General features: G+C 42.4%; 1 protein-coding gene across 2 annotated transcripts in view; it reads right to left on the minus strand.

Annotated features, from left to right (window-relative positions):
- LOC149860031 (disintegrin and metalloproteinase domain-containing protein 9-like) overlaps positions 1-20,690 on the minus strand; it is a 49,191-nt gene that overhangs the window by 28,333 nt on the left and 168 nt on the right. The window contains exons 1-10 of one of the 2 annotated variants that reach the window (XM_090057871.1): positions 17,804-20,676; positions 9,785-9,882; positions 8,130-8,206; positions 6,020-6,098; positions 4,742-4,818; positions 2,973-3,189; positions 2,346-2,411; positions 2,190-2,261; positions 1,364-1,536; positions 930-1,014 (exon numbers count right to left, since the gene is read on the minus strand). In XM_090057871.1, coding sequence (XP_089913997.1) covers positions 930-1,014; positions 1,364-1,536; positions 2,190-2,261; positions 2,346-2,411; positions 2,973-3,189; positions 4,742-4,818; positions 6,020-6,098; positions 8,130-8,206; positions 9,785-9,882; positions 17,804-17,873 — 1,014 coding nt within the window. In that variant the 5' untranslated portion in view covers positions 17,874-20,676. Of the gene's footprint in view, positions 1-929; positions 1,015-1,363; positions 1,537-2,189; positions 2,262-2,345; positions 2,412-2,972; positions 3,190-4,741; positions 4,819-6,019; positions 6,099-8,129; positions 8,207-9,784; positions 9,883-17,803; positions 20,677-20,690 lie in introns of those variants that run through there. The other variant, XM_090057872.1, reaches the window with a different exon arrangement.

The raw sequence follows: 20,690 nt of genomic DNA on the forward strand, positions 1-20,690 counted from the left end.
GTGCGAGAAGTGCGAGCAAGGGCCCCAGTGCGGCCGACGAGCGCGAGAAAGGGCCCCAGTGTGGGCCGGGGAGCGTGAGGAGCGCGAAAAAGGCCACAGTGTGGGAGGAGAGCGCGAGAAGCCCAAGCGAGGGCCCCAGTGCAGGCAACGAGCACAAGCAAGGGCCCCAGTGCGGGCAGAGGAGCGCGCGAGGCGCGAGCAAAGGCCTCGGTGGGGGGGAGAGCACGAGTATCTTGGAGCTGGCCCCGGGAGAGGGCGTGTATATTGGACATCAGACAGGCCCCGGGAGAGGTCGTGTATATTACATTGGGAAGAGCCCCAGTGGGGCACAGCCTAGGAGGGGAAAGCCCCAGAAGGGGGCGAGCCCTGTGGAAGGCCCTGGAGAGAAGGAACGAGTATATCGAGTAAGCCCGAGAAGGAGCGGGCTACTTAGAACGGAATCCCGGTATAGCGAGACCAGCCCCGTGCCAAGGAGGGCAGGAAGGCAGCCTCCCATTAATAATAATAAGAGCAAAGACGTGGCGGGCAAGATGGAGGGTGCATTCAAGGCCCAAGTTGGCACGGTAGGCAAGGGCACTAGGGGAGGTCACGGCACCCCTAGGGATGGTCCTGCCACAATTGCCATCTAAAAGTACTGTCTATCTCAGATGTACAGTTTAGAGAACAAGCCTCTTCTAGATCATCTTAAGACAGACACATTTAAAAATACAGTTGAAATATGCTTTAAGGTATATCTGACTTAAGCAAACTGGTGCATGAGGGAGAGGGGTTTGGCAAGGGGAATCCATATGAACAGCCTCACATGCTTCTGTCTGTGCACAGGAAACCCAACAAACCATCATAATAAACCTCTATGCTCCAAACAAAAGGGATAAATAGATCTTCTGTAGAGAGCCCTACATTTAGGAATTGAGAAGTGCCGTACTTACAGTGCTGATTGACCCTCCATGGACCTGAGAACAGACTGTACCTATAAAAGCCATTCCAAGAATTCCACCAAAGGAATCTCTCCCTCTGCAAAATAAGAACAGAACATATGTGCTGTGCTGAGACCATACCAGAATATGTGTCAGTTTCTAGTGAAAAGGGTATCAATGACTCTGACCAAACATTCCAAGAGAAATTGTGGTCCTATCAAGGTCAATGGAAAATTTCTCACAGACTTCAACAGAACTGGGAAGTTAGGTCCTTGATCAGAGAACTGTGAGTGTGGTATACTGGCTAGATATTGTTTCTCAGTTAATTAAAAATGAATTATACGATTGGAACCAAAGCATGAAATAAGCATTAAAGTTTCACATACACAGACAATATTACACTTCTGGCAGTCAGAAAACAAGTTTTCTAATGGGCCAAAACTTACATTATGAGATGGGTAGCATCATTTCTTGATCGCTTAAGGAGATCTTTCTCTCTCCAAGAAACAAATCTTTGCAGCACATCTCCAGCTGAACCCTCCATTACTGCTATGCGATTTTTGTCTGACCAGATTTCTATCCCAACCAAGACAATCTGGATGTTTAGTGCACTGTACATCTGAAAATACACAATAGTTACTGTGCATACATGCCAATGAGTTTAAAATGGGTTATGAACAATGATAACACAATTAGCAGTTCAGCATTCTGATAATTGAAACAATAGAAATGTAAGAAGCAATTAATTTAAACAGTCAGTGCTCAGTGCAAGTCAGGCAAAATCTTGCTACGTTTACTCAGTCACAATCTATATGGTCATGAGTAGGAGTTTTAATTGAGTAAATAAAGGTTGTCTATAATAATGGAGACTCATAGATATATTCTTGTAGCCCCTTGATACTGGGCTTTAAAAACCCTATATGATGCCAAAGAAGAATTCTCTCAGCACAGGCCCTAGCCCAGTCTGTTCAGCTATTCTCCAAGAAGGTCTTGCACACCCTAGTCACAGAGGATAAGACGGAAGTAAGAGGAGAGTGTCAGAGTTGGGCTAAAATTGCTCCTCCCTATCCGCAAGCCCTGTCTCCTGCCTATCAGAGGTCTGTCTCCATGTAAATTAATTGTTTTACGTTACTTACACATCTGTGTCTTATGTTTTATAACATCCAACTAAAACACAAACCCAGACCACAGTAATAGAACAATGACTTGCATTTCTTCTGTAAAGCATGATAAAGCAGATAACTGAATGTTGAGGTGATAGAACTGACCTACCCCGTCAATATAATTAATCAGCTCAATTACTTCCTTTTGCACAGCTGTAGCATTGGACAACTTCTGCAAGTACTGTAAAATTCAACATCAGGATGTCAGAGAGAGTAAATAAATAAATACATTTAATATGATTTTATATTATAGAAAAAATATTACTCTGTTGTTATCCACAACGACAAAGAGTTCCACATAGTTTTTCTGTGGCAACGCAGATCGCTTTTTCTGCAAGTCAGAAACATGCAATTGGTTATTTTAACCACTAGTTAGTCAATAGTTTTGTTACTATTTTTATTGCCAAGTTATTGCATATATTTATAAGGTGATGACCCCCACGGTATCTCAATGGCAATCTCAATAGTCAGTTTTTCTGAGCTTTAAACTTTAACTCTGCAGTTAAGTACTTTAGACGCAGCCAAACTCAGAGGATGGTCTCTTATTGTCCCCTTTATGTCCAATTTCATGACTAACTGGGGCCATTTTTCCCCTCTGGTACATCTTAAATCAGCTTCAAACATTGTCCTAAATCAGACTTAACAGCAACAGTCTCTACAGAATCTGCTTTTCCTTCTCTGAGGATTCCCAGAGCCCAAATGTGTTCTACCTGTGCTGGGGTCCCTGAAATGGGATAGACTGCTTGACAGACATACCTATGTCACTTGAAATGACTCTACACTAGAAATAAACACCAGAAAGTCAGCTAACATGGCTCTTCTGGCCATCTAAGCAGCCCCAAGGAATGTTATTAAAAATGTTCAGGTCCAAAAGAGAAACACAGAGTCTTACCCTAAGAAGCTTTTTACTACTAAAATTTGCATGTGAAACTTCTGAATGCAGAAGAAAATTCTTCACATGTACTTCATGGTGCAGGTTGTCATTGGGCACACCACACAGGAAAGAGGTTTGCTGAGCATGTTCTAACTGATAAAACATATGTTCAAACATAGCTGATCCATCAAATGGCTCTATTCCATACCATTTGTCACCAACATAGAGGATTCCCCTAAAAACATAAAGGCGTGACAACTTATCCAACAGAACCTCCCCCACTTTTAAAGGTACTAGTAGCTGAATAAGCAACAGTTGAATATTTCATAACTATGACATTCTTAGTATTGTGTTAAAAAGATGTGTACAGTTGCCTTGCATTCTTTTTATGTAAAACAGTTTCTCAAGAGGCAAAATGGGACTTGTTTTTTTAAATAAGCCTGAGAATTACTAAGTTAATAAGAGGCTAGCATGTAGAACAGTTGCAGAGCTGCTCCAAAAAAGACTATTCCAGTTTAGTAACTTATGCTTTACACACCCATTTCATGAGGATAGTGGAGGGTTGGAACAGGCCAGTAACAGGTCTTTCCCCCTTCCCTTTCTTCCAAGTGCTCAGTGCCCTCTTTTCTGTACCTATGTGAGGCAAGCACACCCTTGGGGTATATACCACAAATGTGATGTGTACCAGATCTAGTCTCACCTCACCTTTGTGGGCTGCTCTACCTTCCAGTGGAACACTACCTATGGATGTTCATTTCCAGTGGTGGACATTTTTGAGAAATTTCCACTGCTAGAAATCATCCCAGGCAAGGGAACAGTAGAGGCATTCAGCCTGCAGCTGCCCCTCTCCCCTGGTTTCTGTGCCTTCCCCAGACCAAGGATCAGTCTGAAGTAGTGCAGCAAAGCCCCCCACTACTTCCAACATGAGTGACTCCTAGACTGCGAGCCAGTGGGGAGCACGTATTAATGCAGAATGGGGCAAATGACATAATATCTCAAAGCGCCCATGCCGTGAGGAGCTTTTTGCCAGTGCAGCACTACAAAGATGGTGCCTGCAGCCTCTCCTGGAGTGCAGGGAACAGTGGGCCAAAGCCCTCATCCTGTTCTCCACACCAGGAAGTCCCTTGTCTGGGGAAGAGGTGGAGAGCACTGCCTCACTGCTCCCCTCCCAGACCAGTGTGGGAGAGGAGAGGAGCAACAGTACAAACCCCAAGTCCTGGTCAGCTTCTGCTGTCTCCTTCCCCTCCTGGACTAAACCAGGAGGGCAGCATACATATGATCATTCTTGCAAGAGAAACTGTCTTACAAGTGAGATCTTCCAACTTGACCCCTGGAAGATCTCACATAAGGGGCATGTTTCTCCTGGAAGAAACTGAATCAACACATACTCATATGCTTGTCATTTCTACTTGGAGAATGGCGATTCTCCTGGTAGAAATCTAATGCCTATACATGTTTTCTGCTGCACACAATTCATTTGCAACAGCCTCAGTGCAACATTTTGTGCTACTTGCCACAAAATGCAGCACTGTATGCTGTGAGCTCTAGGGGGAAATTTCCAAAACCTGCTCACCTGTGAATTAAATGCAAACAGTTAGGCTAATACTAAGTGCTTTTATGAAAACTCAACCCCTGCCCTTGAAAACCAGGTCTGTAGAATTGTTTGAGCTACACTCTGGGCATGTATAGGTCTATTCATTCTTATATAAATGGAAACTATGAGCAACAATAAATTGCCCTGATGTCCAGCCAATAATACACTGAAAAGCAAAAGGAAACAATAATACCTAAGGCCATCACATGTGCTAAGGGCTAGCATAGACTCAGCAGCTCCTTCAACAACACCTCGATAATAACAGTGTGTCTGAAACATAATGAAACCACATAATTAACAATATAACAAACCTATTATTTGTACAATATTTAATTTTACTGAGGCTAGAGATTGCCTTACCCTGCAATAGTCCCAGTTTTTTCCATGGGATTATTCTTGGAGGACAGCACTTGGAATAAATAGGATTTGGTCTTTCTTACTCAGTGGGCATGTCTACATGAGACACTTTACTGCACAGTAGACTAATCAACTGCACTGTAAAGCATCATCGTCTACATGTGTGCACTATTTACTGTACATTAATTAGTCTACTGTCCAGTTAGCTACTACCTGTAAATACAGGTAGTAAACTAACTGCGCAGTAGATACTGCATAGTAATACTTTTGTAGAGACAGACTGGTAGCAAATTTGCCTCCAGTCAGCTCCAACATCAGGGGGCCACAGGGGATGGGGAACTCCCCTGGTCTTGGCATTGCTCAGCTCCTGGATTCTGGGATGGGATAGCTCTCTGCCCCTCTCTCCCCTGCTCAGCTCCTGGCTCCCCATAGAAGCCAGGAGCTAAGCAGTGCGGGGACTGGGGAGCTCTCTGCTTTCCTTCCAGCTGTGGGCTGACTGGGAGCTGCCCCAGAAGCAGGACAGCTCCCAGCCAGCCCCAACCTGCATGGGGAAACCCCAGTGAGCATGGGGCTTGCTCCCATGTGCATGGGCTGGGAAAGCTCTGCAGCAGCAGCTGTCTCCTGACCCCTTACACATCAGGATCCCTCCCAATGTTCACAGGGCCAGGAGACAGCTGTTGCTGCAGCTGGCAAAGCTCTGCTGGCCCTGTGCACATCAGGACCAACCCTCATGCTCCCTGCCAGCCCCCAGGGGAGCCTGGAGCTCCCCCTGGTTGCTACAGGAGTAAGGAGTGATCAAGGAGATCTCTGTGATCCAAATTCTAAGAAAGCTATTATTCTTCCCTAGGTTTTCTTTGTACATCTTAAATTTTTGTTTTGTTTTTGGTGCTCAAACTCAAGCAGTTTTCACTTCTCTGTGATGAAAAATAAACTACAACCAGAATGAATGTTTGCATATTTTTAGTCTTTGTTTCAAAATGTATTTCAAGGTATACACATCTTTGTTGTGGCACTCAGCTTTGACAGACTTCTGGTCTGACCTTTGATAACATTAACTCTTGTCCCTTGTGGCAAGGAAAGCGAATTTAACACAGAAATTTTAAAAGTACAGTACCTTGATTTTTGAGTGGGTAGCTTCCAACTGCCCATTTTTGCTATACGTATTTAACACAAAGTCTTCGCTAACAAGCTTTCTGGAAACACAAATAAACTTTTACTGCTTTAAAAGTCTTTAAAAAATTACTTAAAATACTTTAGGAAAATATGTTGTTAATATATTAAGTACCCGAGTAGTATACGTGGCAAAGGACAGGATTATGCATTAGGGCTAGCGAAACAGCACCGTTTCACTTCGACTTCTGTTTCTACAGAACAGTGTTTCGTTTCGAGTTTTGTTTTGTTTCAAAGGCACTGATCCATTTTGTTTCATTGAAACAGTTTTGATGTTTTGACATTTCGTCCAGGCTATAATATGGAAGCATGAAACTGGAGGAGAAACAGCCTCACACCTGGGGGAGAAGTCCGGCAGAGCCCCGCAACCCAGGCGGGAGGCTGCCACTGCTGCTGCCTGGGACTGGCCCTGGGAACTGAGCCGGTGGAGGGAGGGATAGTGCAGCCCTGGCGCCGTGCTCTGCTATTCCACACCGGACTCAGTTTCACGGGTCTGCAAGTGGCTGGAAACCGAGCCAGGTGGAGGTAAAGTGCAGCCCCGGGCTGCACCCTACCTCTCTCCACCAGGCTGCAAGTCTCTGGGAATCCACCCTGGTGGAGGTTGGCAAAGCGCAGCCCCCAGGTTGCACCCCACCCGCCTCCACCAGGCTACAAGCCATTGGGTTCCCCTGCCCGGTGGAGGCTGGGTTCCCAGCAGCTTGCAGCCTGGTGGAGGGAGGAGGGATGCAGCCCCGGGGCCTACGCTGCACTTCCCTCCACCGGGCTCAGCACCCAGCAGCTCACAGCCCCATGGAACTCAGCCCAGTGGCAGGAGGTGGAATGCAGCCCTGGCTCTACCCATCTCCTACCACCGGGCTGAGCTCCATGGGGCTGGTGGAGCCGACTGGAGCACAGCCTGGCAGCAGGAAGCAGGGAGAACCAGCACTACACTCCGATCGGCTCTGCCAGCCCCAGGGAGTACAGCCCAGCAGTGGGGAGAGCCAGGGCTGCGCTCCCCACCGGGCTAAGCCACATGGGGCTGCACAGAGCCACTCAGAGCACAGCCCTGGCTCTCCCCTGCCTCCCACCACCTGGCTGCTGCTTTGAAACTCACCCTGTCTCATTTTGAGGCTGTTCTGAAGCCCTCTGCTTCGTTTTCGATTTCACTATTTTGAGCTTGAAATGAGTCGAAACAGCGTCAAAACAAAACAGCTGGCGAAATTTTGCACAGCCCTAGTATGCATCATTCAGAGAATAAGTTACCTTTAAAAAGGATTTTTTTGGTAAAAATATACAGCCATCTTTTTGTTTTTACTTTATGCATTATTTAAGTTATTGGCTGAATTGGTGGACTGTTAAAGAATATTTGAGGTATATAATAGCAAAATTAGACAAATCCTTTGAAATAAAAGGGGAAGATTGGTTAACAAAATGTATTTCAAGGTATACATATCCTTGTTGTGGCACTCAGCTTTGACAGACTTCTAGCCTGGCCTTTGATAACATTAACTCTTGTCCCTTGTGGTAAGGGGAGAGAATCCCACTGCTCCGTTAATTTATATTTTGCAGAAAGGAAATTTTGAAATATATAGTTTTTACATACAGTGGTACTAATGAAAATTTCATCAGAATTTATTTTTAAGGAAAACAAGAAACATTTTCCCACTTTTTTTTTACATTTTCAAGCAGCACCAATATACAATGTTTATTCATTGTCATTAAATTCTATTTCTTCATTATCCTCACTTTAATTCTCTCTCATACTATTCTAAATGGCCTACTCCAGAGGTTCCCAAACTTTTTCTCATTGTGTACTCCCTTCCAGATTTACCAGCATACATTTAATATTTTAACCCCTTAATTGCCAATTACTATTAAAATGAAAATGAAAACCACCATTATGCAATTGCTCCCGCATCCCCCTAGAGATGTCTTGCGTATCACAAGGGGTACATGTACAACATTTTGGGAACCCCTGGCCTACTCCAAACCACCTTCAGTACAAAACAGAATCATTAGTCAGTACCAGGTAAAATCAAACATTGAAACATTGCTTAATCCATCATGTAGCCTACTTATTTTTCTTTAGTTGTAGGATATATGTTCCATTTTCAGTTTGAACTGAATAAGAGAGATTGTCATCTGAATGTTCCTAAAAGCAAAATAAAACAGAAATATCGCTTGGTCATTTAGTTTTCCACCAAAGCATAAATTCCATGTTTTCTAAAACTTCAGATCTCACTATTTCTACTACATAGGTATGGGTGCATCTTTACTGTGTCTTTACATGTTTCCTGCGGAATTGCCTAATTACCTCTGTAGTAAACATCTTGACATCTATTCATGTGGCCCTATTAGGCCGTAGAAAACTAATGAACTCTGCATCAGGTTAGTACTTCTAAATACAAGTATTATCCTGCTGCTGAGGTTTTTCATGCCCAGCAACATACACTGACCTGGCTGGCTAGGGCACGAGGGTGCTTCAGTGAAGAGGCTGCCTGCCAGCTAGCCCCGCACTGTAGCACCTTGTGCCCCAGCTCATTCCTCTGCGGCATGTTGAGCCAGGTCAGAACAGCCCCAGGCTCGTAGGCTGACTCCTGGGACCCCCTGCCAGCCAGGGCTGCTCCGACCTGGCTCAATGTGCTACGGTCCCGAAAGCATGTGTAAACGAGACACCTAGGAGCAGTAAACTCCAGCGTGATATGCACAGGTTTATTGCTGCACATTAATATGCACATGTAGATGCACCCAGTTTGAGTTATTTTTATAATGTCATATTTTCTATATTCCAAACAATGGCAACATTCTTTCCCTTACTTTTTGTTGAAATGTTAAATATTGTTCAGCTAGGAAAACTTCATACAAATAAATAATAAAACAACTGGAAAGTAAGCTTCACAAGATATTAGATATCTTTGGTAAGCCAGATGTACAGAAAAGCTGTGCTAGTAAAAGGAAACAGAAAATAACTATTAACCTCAAACCCAGGCTGCCAATATACAGTTATATACTCTGAAGAACTGATGCCTTTACTTTTATCTTGGTTAGATAATGGAAAAATTAAACCTGGAACAATAAACAGCCAGGTTTGGCTCTTTGGATAGCGTTATATATTTAACTATGACAGAATGGCTTCTGGCATCCATATACAAATCAACAAATGAACAATATTCAGATGATTAATATTGCAAAACTTATTTTGCTGAACTGGTTAATAGTTTCTTTATCAGTACATCTGCATCGCCTTGGGAACATTCCAGTTCTAACATAGGCCTAGCTAGCTCAGCTGTCTGTTAATATTTCTTAGACATTCAGGGTCAAATCCCACCTACCTTACTCATTTAGCCCCACTGCATTAAATGTGACTGTTTGCGTTAGACAAGCAGTTTGGCCTTTAGCATTGATAAAAGGCACTAGTGGAAGTCCTTTGTTTAACTATCAAACACGAACAGTTTGGAAAATGTCAGTTCAGTTTCCGTCACTTGCTTAACCTGACCAAAACACTTGTAGGCATGTTGTGTGTTATTAAGATCACCATCAGGACTGTTTTGAAGCTGATTCCTCAGCATGACAGAATTTACAACTATGAAGTGTGACAAGAGGTATCAGAATGATAATGCAAATTATTCTGTACTGAAGAGTCTATGCTTTCACAAACATTCACATATATACTCTAGTATGACATTAATGGTAAAGTCATCAAAAGGAAAGTCTGGATGGAGAAACAAACCTCAGGGAAATGTGTGTTACGTTTCTCTCTACCCATCAAACGCTGAGGGATGATGATTTCAAATGCAGAAACGGTTGACATCTGATGGGAAAGTGCACCTGAAAACAAAATTCAAAATCTCTAAATTAACAGAAAGGGTAAATTATGCACAAATCTTTCAAATTCACAATGGCACCTGCAGAAAATTAGTTTTCATCAGAGGCAAATTATCTGCAGGAAAAGAAAGGACAGTCTCATGGTTAAGGCCATAGTAAAGTTGGTGGTAAACACAGTAAACTTTCTGAGTAGCTGACTTTGTAACCATCATCTTTTTAACATAGGAATTTCTATTTAAAAAGCAATGCTAAAAACATTGTATACAGAAATGTCATCATCTAGAAGCATTTTGCATGCATCCCCCTCCCCCCCACTAAAACAACAATTGGGTTATGTGCTTTAGATTCATTGCAAGCAGAGTTGGTAGTATTATAACGCAGCTCTCCGGCCACTGAAGTGGATGAAGACACCTGTTTCAGCTATGAGTTGTAGAGCTATTTCCTAGGACAGCAAAGGAATGCTGAGGCTCAGAAATGATGAGTGAGGCTACAGATTAGTCACAGCAGTCACAGGGGTCACCATGAATCCCAAAAAACTCTTTGATTTATAAAGCACCCTGTTACTCATATAGTAGTGGGAGGGAGAGAGCTTGCACAAGAACAGGAAATAGGTAATTCAACTATTGGTCTGTAGGAAAGAATGGGGGCATTGCAGCTCCTGTGAGCTGGCACTTCCAACTGGGGTAATATAGTTAGCGCTGTAGGCAAGCAGCAAGTCACCTTGGTCAACTTTCTATGGATTTCCTCCTTCCCTGCAAACATTTCTGCCATAAAACCTACTAAAAAATGACTGTGACAGCCATGTTACAGGGGTGTAGGTAGTAGCCGTGTTGATCTAAGGGCATAGGCAGACAAGGTTCTTTGGGGAAATCTGATATCTTTTATTAGACCAACTAAAAAATTCTAATAAAAGATATCAGATTTCTCCAAAGAATCTTGTCTGCCTGTGACAGCCACGTAACTTTAACAAAGGTGTCCATTCCATTACTAATGAGGACAAGTGCCAAAGCCCTCTGTCCCTGCCCCACCCCCTACCATTTTGTCCTTAGCATAGCATGCTCAGTGAAGACAACACAGATAATTTAGCTACCCAGATCTAACAAATCTTTACAGAGCATGTTAAAACTCTGATTTTTCTGAGACATGTATAATTTAGGTAGATTAAAAAGAAGGAAAACCATTTGTTTCCTGACATCAGGGTGATCTGTCCCAGCCAAATGTCAACACCTTCACTGAGATTATGGGGATAATAAAACTTCTCTATAGAACAGTTGTAAGGATTGCTTTTCCTAACATGGGCAAAATAATGATTTCCCCCCCCCAATCTCATTCTCAGAAATAGCATGGAAAATGTCAGACCAAATGGTTTAAATCTGCAAAATAACAAACACCTGAAAACAAGGTCTTACAATTGAAAGTGCTACCAATCTTTGGGACAATGCATTACAGCTTGCATTGCTGCGATTTTGCCTTTTTCTCATCAGTGGGTATAGCACCAGAACAGAAAGCAATGTATGAAACAGGAGAATATGAATGCTAGATGTTCCTTCACTCTGAATCTGTGCTGAATTTTCCTTTCAGCTATGTAGTTACAATCATTACACCTCCATTTCTAATTGAATATGTGAATTTTTCCTAATTGAATACACTATGTGTATTGTTTCTCTATCGGTTAATGGGTTTCTGTGATTATCCAAGTGATTAGCAATCCAAATTATGGTTGCACATTTAGAATATTTTAACCACATTACATGTTATTATCTAAATATTAATATTATTGACACTCTCAGTTCAGACCAGACTAGATCTGCTACTGTCATGACAGTAAATGATACTACTTGCAGCTTTCATCGCTGAGAACTAGGTGGCAGGAAATAAACAAGCAACTTCTATGGTGCCGATAGCTTTGGGTGAAGGAGCAATCCAGAGGGGGGTAGTAGTCCTTAACCCTGCTGAAGGAAATGACACCAAAAGGCAGATGTCATGGCAGGATGGACTGGGTTCTCCAGCCTTGGTCGGCAACCAGTCTAGGAGCGGAGTCCCGAAAGGCAGACTGATTGAAGATCTTCGTACCGGCAGCTCCTGCAGCCAAGCTGGCTCCAAATATACTGGCTTATGCCTTCCCTTTGGGATCAATCAGTTGGCTGAGAGGGGAACACTGATACTATGGGTAACTCAAGTGTCTCCATACCAACTGCCCAGGCCATTGCAGCCAAAATGGAACGGGGAGGATACCCCATCTTTGCTACTTGCATGGGTACAACACAGAAGGGGGCAGTCACAGGTTATAAGCTCAACTCAACTGGCATAGAGTAGAGAGCCATGGGTCACCTTCATTGGTGGGAGGCATCAATTGTGTTCCACCAGTCAGCTACCACCTGCCTTAAGATGGATAGCCCTCAGCCAGTAAGGTGCTGATCCACCATGGTGCGTCTGCCTCATTTGGTGAGCAGGGCTAGACCAAAAATCGAAAAACAGATGGCAAGTGAAGTACCAAGCAACAAGACAAGAAACTTTAAAACCTTTCAGCTGGGAAGCTGGAGTGTCAGGACCATGTGTCCTAGCATGAATGACAATTTATAAATGATGGACAATGTCTGGAAGATTGATTGAGAGCTGCAAAAACTTAAAATTGACAGTGCATCCTTGCAAGAGACAAGACTGGGCAACTCAGACTCCATTCATGAGGAAACGACACCTTTTTCTGGGAAGGCAGGAGTGCAGATGTTACTTGCCTACATGGGGTCGGATTCGCAGTCTGCAACAGGTTGGTCAAAACCATCGAGACCCTCCTGCAACACCAGATTGCATCATCTCACTCTGACTACAGTCAACTGATGGTTTTGTTAACATCATTAGCACTTATGCACCAACTTTACAGGCAAGTTTAGATGATACAGATAACTTCTACACAGGACAAAAGTCCAAAGAAGTGCCTTGACTTTCAAATGATCTTTGAGCTAGCTATGTCTGTGAAAGCATCAACTGCAAATGCTGAAGGAACTTGGAGTGGACTAAGAGCAGTCAGCCAGGAAACAGCCACAGAAGTATTTGGGAAAAAGAAATTATCAAATAAAGACTGATTTGAGGCACACTTGGAAGAGATGCTACCACTTGTTGAGGCCAAGAACACAGCCTACCTAAAAGACAATCAGAATCCAATATAAAGTTTCAAGGCTAAGCTGAAGCATGCCAGGGCAATGGTACAGAAAACAGCCAGACACAGAGCAAATCAGTACTGGAGTGACCTGTGTTGAGAGATACAGTTTGCCTCAGACACATGAAACCTGTGAGTTATGTATCACAGCCAGAATAAAGCCCTTGGCCCAACTGTCACTAAAGTCGCCCCCCTCAAGTCTTGAGACGGCAAAGTAAAAATCACTGGTAAGAACTAACATGTCACACTGGACTGAATATTTTTTAGAGCTTCATTCCCATGAAACAGACATTTCAGAAGAGGCAGTGGATCAACTTCCAACTCTAAGTGCACTGGTACAGCTACACAAAGAATCTACAGCGGAAGAATTTGTAAGGCCACAGACTCTCTAGCAAGCAGAAAAGCACCAGGGGAGGATGGCATCCTGGCTGAGGTCCTCAAGTGTGGGAAGGCCTGCTACCACATCTTCATCAACTCCAAGTGTGCTGCTGTAGGGAAGGGCAAGTACCCTAGGACATGCAAGATGGTAACGTCATCACTCTCTACAAGAACAAGGGAGACAAGGGTGACTGCAACAATTACAGCGGCATCTCTCTCCTCCGTGTCACAGGAAAGACTTTTGCCAAAGTCATCCTGAAATGCTTGCAATAACTTGCTAACCACATCTACCTGGAATCACAGTATGGATTTAGAGCAGGGAGATCAACAGTGGACATGACATTCTCCTTATGCCGACTACAAGAAAAACACAAAGAACAAAATAAGCCACTGTATATAGCATTTGTCAACCTGACAAAAACCTTCAACACTATCAGCAGAACAGGTTTGTTCAAAGTCCTGGTAGAGACTGCGTACCCTGCAACATTACTCAGTACAATACGCTCCTTCCATGCCAGCCACACTGTAGGCTTAGGACAGGGTGTTCACCAGTCACCATCTATTAGCCTGGACAACACACCTTTCAAAGCAGTGAACAAATTCTGCTACCTTGGATCCACAGCGAGTGACAACTTATCACTGGATGAAGAGCTAAATGTGCACATTGGAAAGGCTGCTACCACTTTCAGTAAGCTCTCCAAATGAGTCTGGAACAATATATTAACTCACAATCAAAACTAAGCTGCTTGTGTACAAAGCCTGCATCCTCAGTGTCTTTATATGTAGCAGTGACACATGCTCAACATATGCACATCAAGAAAAGAAGCTGAACAGCTTCCACCTACACTGCTTGTGGCAAATCCCTGACATCAAGTGACAGGACAGAATTACCAACACAGACCTCAAAGCCAACCTGCCAACCATCACTGCATTACTCAAACAGCGGCACCTATGCTGGCTTGGCCATCACCACAGAATGAAAGATGGGTGTATCCCAAAGGACATCCTGTATGGGCAAATTGCAGGTGAGGAGAGAAAAGTAAGTTGCCCAAAATTGTGCCTCACAGACGTCTGCAAGCAGGACATGAAGGCTTTTGGAATTGCCCCAAACTTTTGGGAAGCCTTAGTAGGAGACAGGACAAGGTGGCGCTCCCTTCTTAATAATGGAGTCCAACATCATGATGACAAATGGTTACTCAAATTACAAATGTGACCAAAGGAAACAGCCTGTCAGTACAGTAGTCCTAAATGCTAGGTACACCTCTGACTACTGTGGCAGGACGTGCAAGTCTAACATCGGTCTCTACAGCCACAAGAGAAAATGCACCATCAGTCAGTAGAATAGCTGCAATATCCACCATCACTTGCTGATGAACAGATGCCATTACCAACATTATTGATAATTTTTCTTCACAAATTGCCCATTTCATCAAATTACTTATTCCACTGTAGAGCATCAAGCATCATAGGGTCCTTCCCATGATTAGGACTCCTAGGCACTATAGTAATTCAAATAAAATAATAAAAAATAATCTGTATTACTGCCACAAAAAAATATTTAATTTTTCCAACTTAGCAGAAAATTGCTAGGATACTGAAATACATCAATTTTATTAACTCAAATAAATTGATTAATAATTGAATCTACAGGGGAAAAAATCTTCCATAATGCTTCCCAAGTCAAAGGACTACTAGGCCTCGCTGCCACTTCACCCTGGAAATAGCTGTATACAATTTTGTATTTGTGGTAGAGATGTAAAATATTACTACCGCAAATCATGTACACAGATATTGTTGCATGTATTACACACACACGTAAACATGCATGTATACATTCATATATATACATACATACATATACATACACACACACAAACACACTAGATAGTTATTTAAAAGGGCACTGTTTTATAAACGTGTGTATGTACATACATTATATTTATGTGTGCATGTGTATAAGGGCGTCTTTTAGAAAACTTTACATGATAGCTATCGATGTAGGCATTTATCTGTAAAAAATTTAGGTATATTCCTTATTACTTATGCAATTGAATCTCTTTGAATTCAAAGTGATAATTACATGAATTAATTAAAACATGCAAATAAATCCTGGCAGGTTTGGAGATTTATTTATCTTAATAAATACAGAACATTTAGACTATAAAATTCAAGTGATCTCAAACCGTTTTGAAAGTAATAGAAAGAAAATTGAAAAAAAGAATGACTAGAAAAGTTAGCGTTTTGGGTGCAGAAACTTTTTTTTCCAAGCTGTTATTAATTTCAGATTTTAGGGTGCTGTATGTCCAGAAAGGCCTATATGCTAGAATGAGTATATAGTGACATTATAGAAATAGATGTGAATAGACCAGTTTAATCTAAATGTCTTTAGAGTGGACGTAAGCATAAAGAAGACATCAATCAAATGTGATTATAAATAAAAGTAACTTTCTGTGAACTCAATAAGAACAGGTCATTTCTTTTTCCCATCTAAATCTTCCTTACAGTTGTCCCTTTCTGCACTGGATCAAATTTAGACCTCTCATCCTTGTCTTCAGGAGCCTGTATAACTGCTCCTGGCAACTTATGCTATCTCAGCCCATTGCATAGCCTCCTTCCCTCTCACTCACTTAGCATTACTAGCCTTAATGGCTCATTTTATTTCCTGCCAATGACCTTTGTATTGTACTCTGACACACCCTGTGTATTTTTTCAGTTATCTCAGTGACTTCTGACAATGACCCCAGAATGACAAACAGGAACAAATGGTAACATTTTACTTGGTTTTAGTTTTCTCTTCCTCTTGTCTGCTCAGCAACTCTAATCTAATGCCCACTGATGTCAACAGAAAGACCACTGAAATCAGTGGAGTCAAAAAAAGTAAACTATAAAATGAATTTTAATAAAGCAACCCTTTCCAAAATTGCATAAATAATAAAGCAACCCTCCCCCCAAAAAAACAAAAACAAGATTCCCCATCAGGTATGGGGCAAAACCACACCAGTCATTAAAAATTTTACGGGGGGGTGGAGAGGTTCTTCCCAAGAAGTCCCTTTGTAGAGGGACTTCACTCAAAGGAAGAAGTTGTTTAACGTATTTTGTGTAGAGGGGTTCCCCCGCTACTATATTCTGTAGTGCCTGTACAACAGTGAGCCCAAAATGTGCACATACAAAAATAAGATTGACTCTCCAGTGAAAATAAAGCAGCTGGTTTGAAGAAACATGCTTGAGGTATATACTGCTGATAGGATTTTTGAATGTATTAGTTGTTTGTATCTAATGCGTAAAATCAGTTTCCAAAATACCAGTAATTAGCCTTCATTGTATACAGGGCTCTTCTGCTTAGAAAGACTTCTGAAGATAAACTAAATTTTGCAAACCACTTATCTCACATACGATTTATTGGTATTTTTGTCCACATATAACAGATGTGGGATGTGAGGCACAGACAAGTTCAGTAACTTATTTGAAGCCATACAAGAAATGAGATAGCAAGAGAGCAGGTTTGAGAACTCAGGATTGTAGGATCACACTTTGACATTAAGAACACCTTTCTCTAAACAGAACGTAGTAACATTTGCATTTCTTTTCAACTACTAGGCATATTCTTGCTTTTGTCATCAGTAACCCTAAAAAGTCAAATAAAATTGAATTTTCTTATAATTTACTTTCAGCAAGATATTGGAGGGGAAAATCCTTGGTTTACCCCCTGCAATATGATCATGGATATACACGGAAGTCATTTTTAAAACATGCTGCTCTAATTTATACCATGGCAATAGAAGGGGAAGGGAGTACAAACGTATTCTTGTAATCTAGTCACAAACACGTAGCCCTCTAACAAATACTCCATATGTATATATGTTACTATGAATCCTAAATGAAAATAAATAAATGGAAAACGCACAATTATTTTCAAGAGGTATTTCCCTCGTATTGCAGAAGGATGTCTTACTTTTCACCATACCATGAGGTTTGCAGCGACTGCACCTCTCACAAACACTGCTTTGTATACTACATAGGACAACGATTTGAACACCATCATTTAAGCACTTCTGTGATTCAAAGTGAAATTAAGGAATCCAATCATAAATTCACATTATAACACTGACAGGCATCATCATACTCTGAATTCCCATCCTTGCAAGTGGTAAAACAAGTCAGCCTGCTAATTATGTACGCTGACCAACAAAACAGCAAAAGAACATCCTGTATGTACACACCTGTCTCACAGAAAAAGAGAAAAACTATGGGCATTATCCCACAGTCCCTTTTTAGATATGTTTCTACTGCACAACCTTTTCTACAGTAAAGAGCACTGGACCGGGACTCAGCCATGACAACGTAACTTGGACCGACTTTCTAAATGAAAAAACAAAGCTAGGAACTCACCTGCTGTAAGCACACGCTTTCCAAGAAGCATTAGTCCAAAAATGAATACAAGAAGGCACCATTTTAACATGGTTAAATATCTTCAAGAAGCTATTTCTTTTACTAAGACGTTTAAGGAATACTAGATACCTGGCGTACTGCCCTTAGCAGCAGTGTCCCCTAAACGACAGAACAAAGAAGAAAGTTATCTAGAGCTGTCTTTCGTTAAGGCAAACAATGGAAAAGTGCTTTGCATATTACAACAGTCCAAAGGCAAGGGCAAGTCAAATTTCTCAGTTCACCTTGCAAGAAACTGGTTAGGCGACTTAAACTAACAAAAAGCAACGCATTCCTAAACGCTCATTGGAGGAAGCCAGCTAGCGACAGTATTGTAAAGATGACAAGATTGAACCAGTTCATTTTAAACACTTTCTTTGAGGCTGAAGATTAGAAACAATGTCTAAGTATGACACAGGAAAAGTACATTGCTATCTTGATATGACAGATGTACTGGTATTGTTCATAGCCAGATCAATCAAAATGCACCTTTAAAATCGACCAGTAAATTCAGTGTCTAGCCTTTTTTTTCTTTCTAATTAAAAGCTGCATGCAAGTTTTATTTCAGTAAAACTGTTTGAAAATATAAATACACTGAAACCATTTAAGCATTAACCATGTAATCCCGAGATCTTAAAAAAAATATATTTATGGTGCACCTACTTGTCCCTCCAAAGGAAAAAAAGCCTTTTAATCAAAATGTGATTTTGAGGCATTTTTTATTTTCCCAAAAGCAAATAATCTCTTTGATATGCCACATCTTTATTAAAAGTTTCAAGGAAAAGGGTTGGACAAAGTATTTGAAAACAATGTATAAGTTTATGTTTAAACAGTAGGCTCTTCTTACCACAACATTTCCTAATGGAAAAGAGATACTTTTGGTTTGAGGTTTTACTTGTTATCCTAAGATTCATTTTGCCCTGACTGCTGATAAACCCTGTGTAAAGAGGGACTTTAAAAAGGGGCTATTCTACATCTGTGACACAACATTTTCAAAGGCACACAAAGTGCACATCCCCACAATCGCACACATGCAGGGGTACATACACATTTTCTGCGGGACAAATAGCAGCAGCATATATTTGTGTTGCTGCTATTTGCCCCTGGGCACACTGCTGCATGTGCGGTCCAGCATGTGGCAAAGTGACCCAGGTGGGGCAGGGAAGGTCAGGGCCAGCATCTTACCTAGGTCCCTGGGGACCTCCTGGGGCAGCAGCGGCTCTGAGCTGGCTGCTTGGACACTAGCCAGCAGCCAGAGCACAGCTCTGGCCTGCCAGGCTCCCTTTCTGGCAGTGCACTCTCAGAAACTGGTTAGGCGACTTAAACTAACAAAAAGCAACGCATTCCTAAATGCCGACTGGAGGAAGCCAGCTAGCTTCCTCACACTCTGAGGGTGCACTCAGAGTAGTTTTGTCTTTACAGTTATGGTGTTGTCAGCTACAGTGTCAGGTAGATTGGCATTTTTTTTTTTTAGTTACCCCACTGTAGTTCAGAGACTCCAGATAGCTGTCTAGACTTAGACTTTACCTTATTAGGTGAGAGGCGAGATTAAGTCATCTTTATATTTTGCTATGAAATTAAAATCCCTAAAAATCAGGATAGAGACAGCACTGACTCTCCCTGAAGTGTGGTAATTCCTATAAAACTTATTTCATGTGGGGTGGAGGCCAGGACAGGCAGTTGGGCCCTGATATTCCAGAGGTTCAGTGCATGTCTTTAACTTTACATCTTGTGAATGCCTGCATTAAGACTGCAACGTCACCGACTATGTGTAACATTGACAGCTGTATTGAGTACTAGGACTAGCCTAGTCATCCACAAGGCTCTTTCTGGGACCAGATACTGCAGGACTTGGCAGTACTCAAGCAGAGAGATGTTTCAACAGTGACCCCAATAGCAGCACAATCAGAGCATGCACGGCAACAGATCCTCAGGGGAGAAAACAGCAGCATCTCGCCCCTCCCAACAGCAACATCAAATGCCCTCAGACATAGCACCCTTCATACCCCTGACTGTCTGAGGCCAAAACGCTTGTCTTCATCAAACTGCTTCGTGACACAAAAACATCATCACAGAAAGCGTCACCCACCCGCACCACAAGCACAGCGATGTCATGCACTTGCAGCTGCATCCAGTTGGACTCTTCCCCCCCCAGGTATTTTAGGTAGTTTTTCCTTATTTGTCAAAATTGGAGATCATTAGAAATTTGGAAATCATTTTTAATTCTAACCCTGTCTTCTAAAATGGTTGCAATCCCTCCCAACTTTTAAACATATTACATTTGCAAATGATACAACATGAATTCTGTTCATTTATCCAGGTTCTCACTAGAAGTTCTCTGTAGCAGTGGCTCCCGAACTGCGGTATGCATACCACTCGTGATACACTGACAACCTGTCAGTGGTACGCATTAATAGACTTGTTATAACTACTTTATTTGATAGAAATTTGCTGGAGGTACTTCAGCTTGCATCGTTTTAAACTGGTGGTGTGCAACCTGTCAGAGTTTGGGAGCTGCTGCCTTATAGTGTTGGGCTTCACCCCATGCACCTGCAGTCACAGAGGAAACACTGGAAGGATTCACACGCAGCAAACTACAGGGTACGCCCACAGCACAGCCACCTCCATGCCCCTGCCTCAGAGCTGTACCCTGCAACCCCCTCACCCAGCCCAAGCGACCATGCGCATGCCCACCACTCCCACACGGAAGAGAGCGCACAAATTCCGCGCATGCGCGCCGCCCCTCCACGATCACAGGGGAGAGCGCCGATTCTGCGCATGCGCCCTTGTGCCGGCTGCTCGGGAACCGGTTGGTCCCGTCCCCTAGAAGAGCCCGTGCCGGAAGTGTCCG

The sequence above is a fragment of the Crocodylus siamensis genome, chromosome 7, assembly GCF_052110815.1.
Source record: "Crocodylus siamensis isolate JL-2025a chromosome 7, ASM5211081v1, whole genome shotgun sequence".
Classification (NCBI taxonomy): Eukaryota; Metazoa; Chordata; order Crocodylia; family Crocodylidae; genus Crocodylus; species Crocodylus siamensis.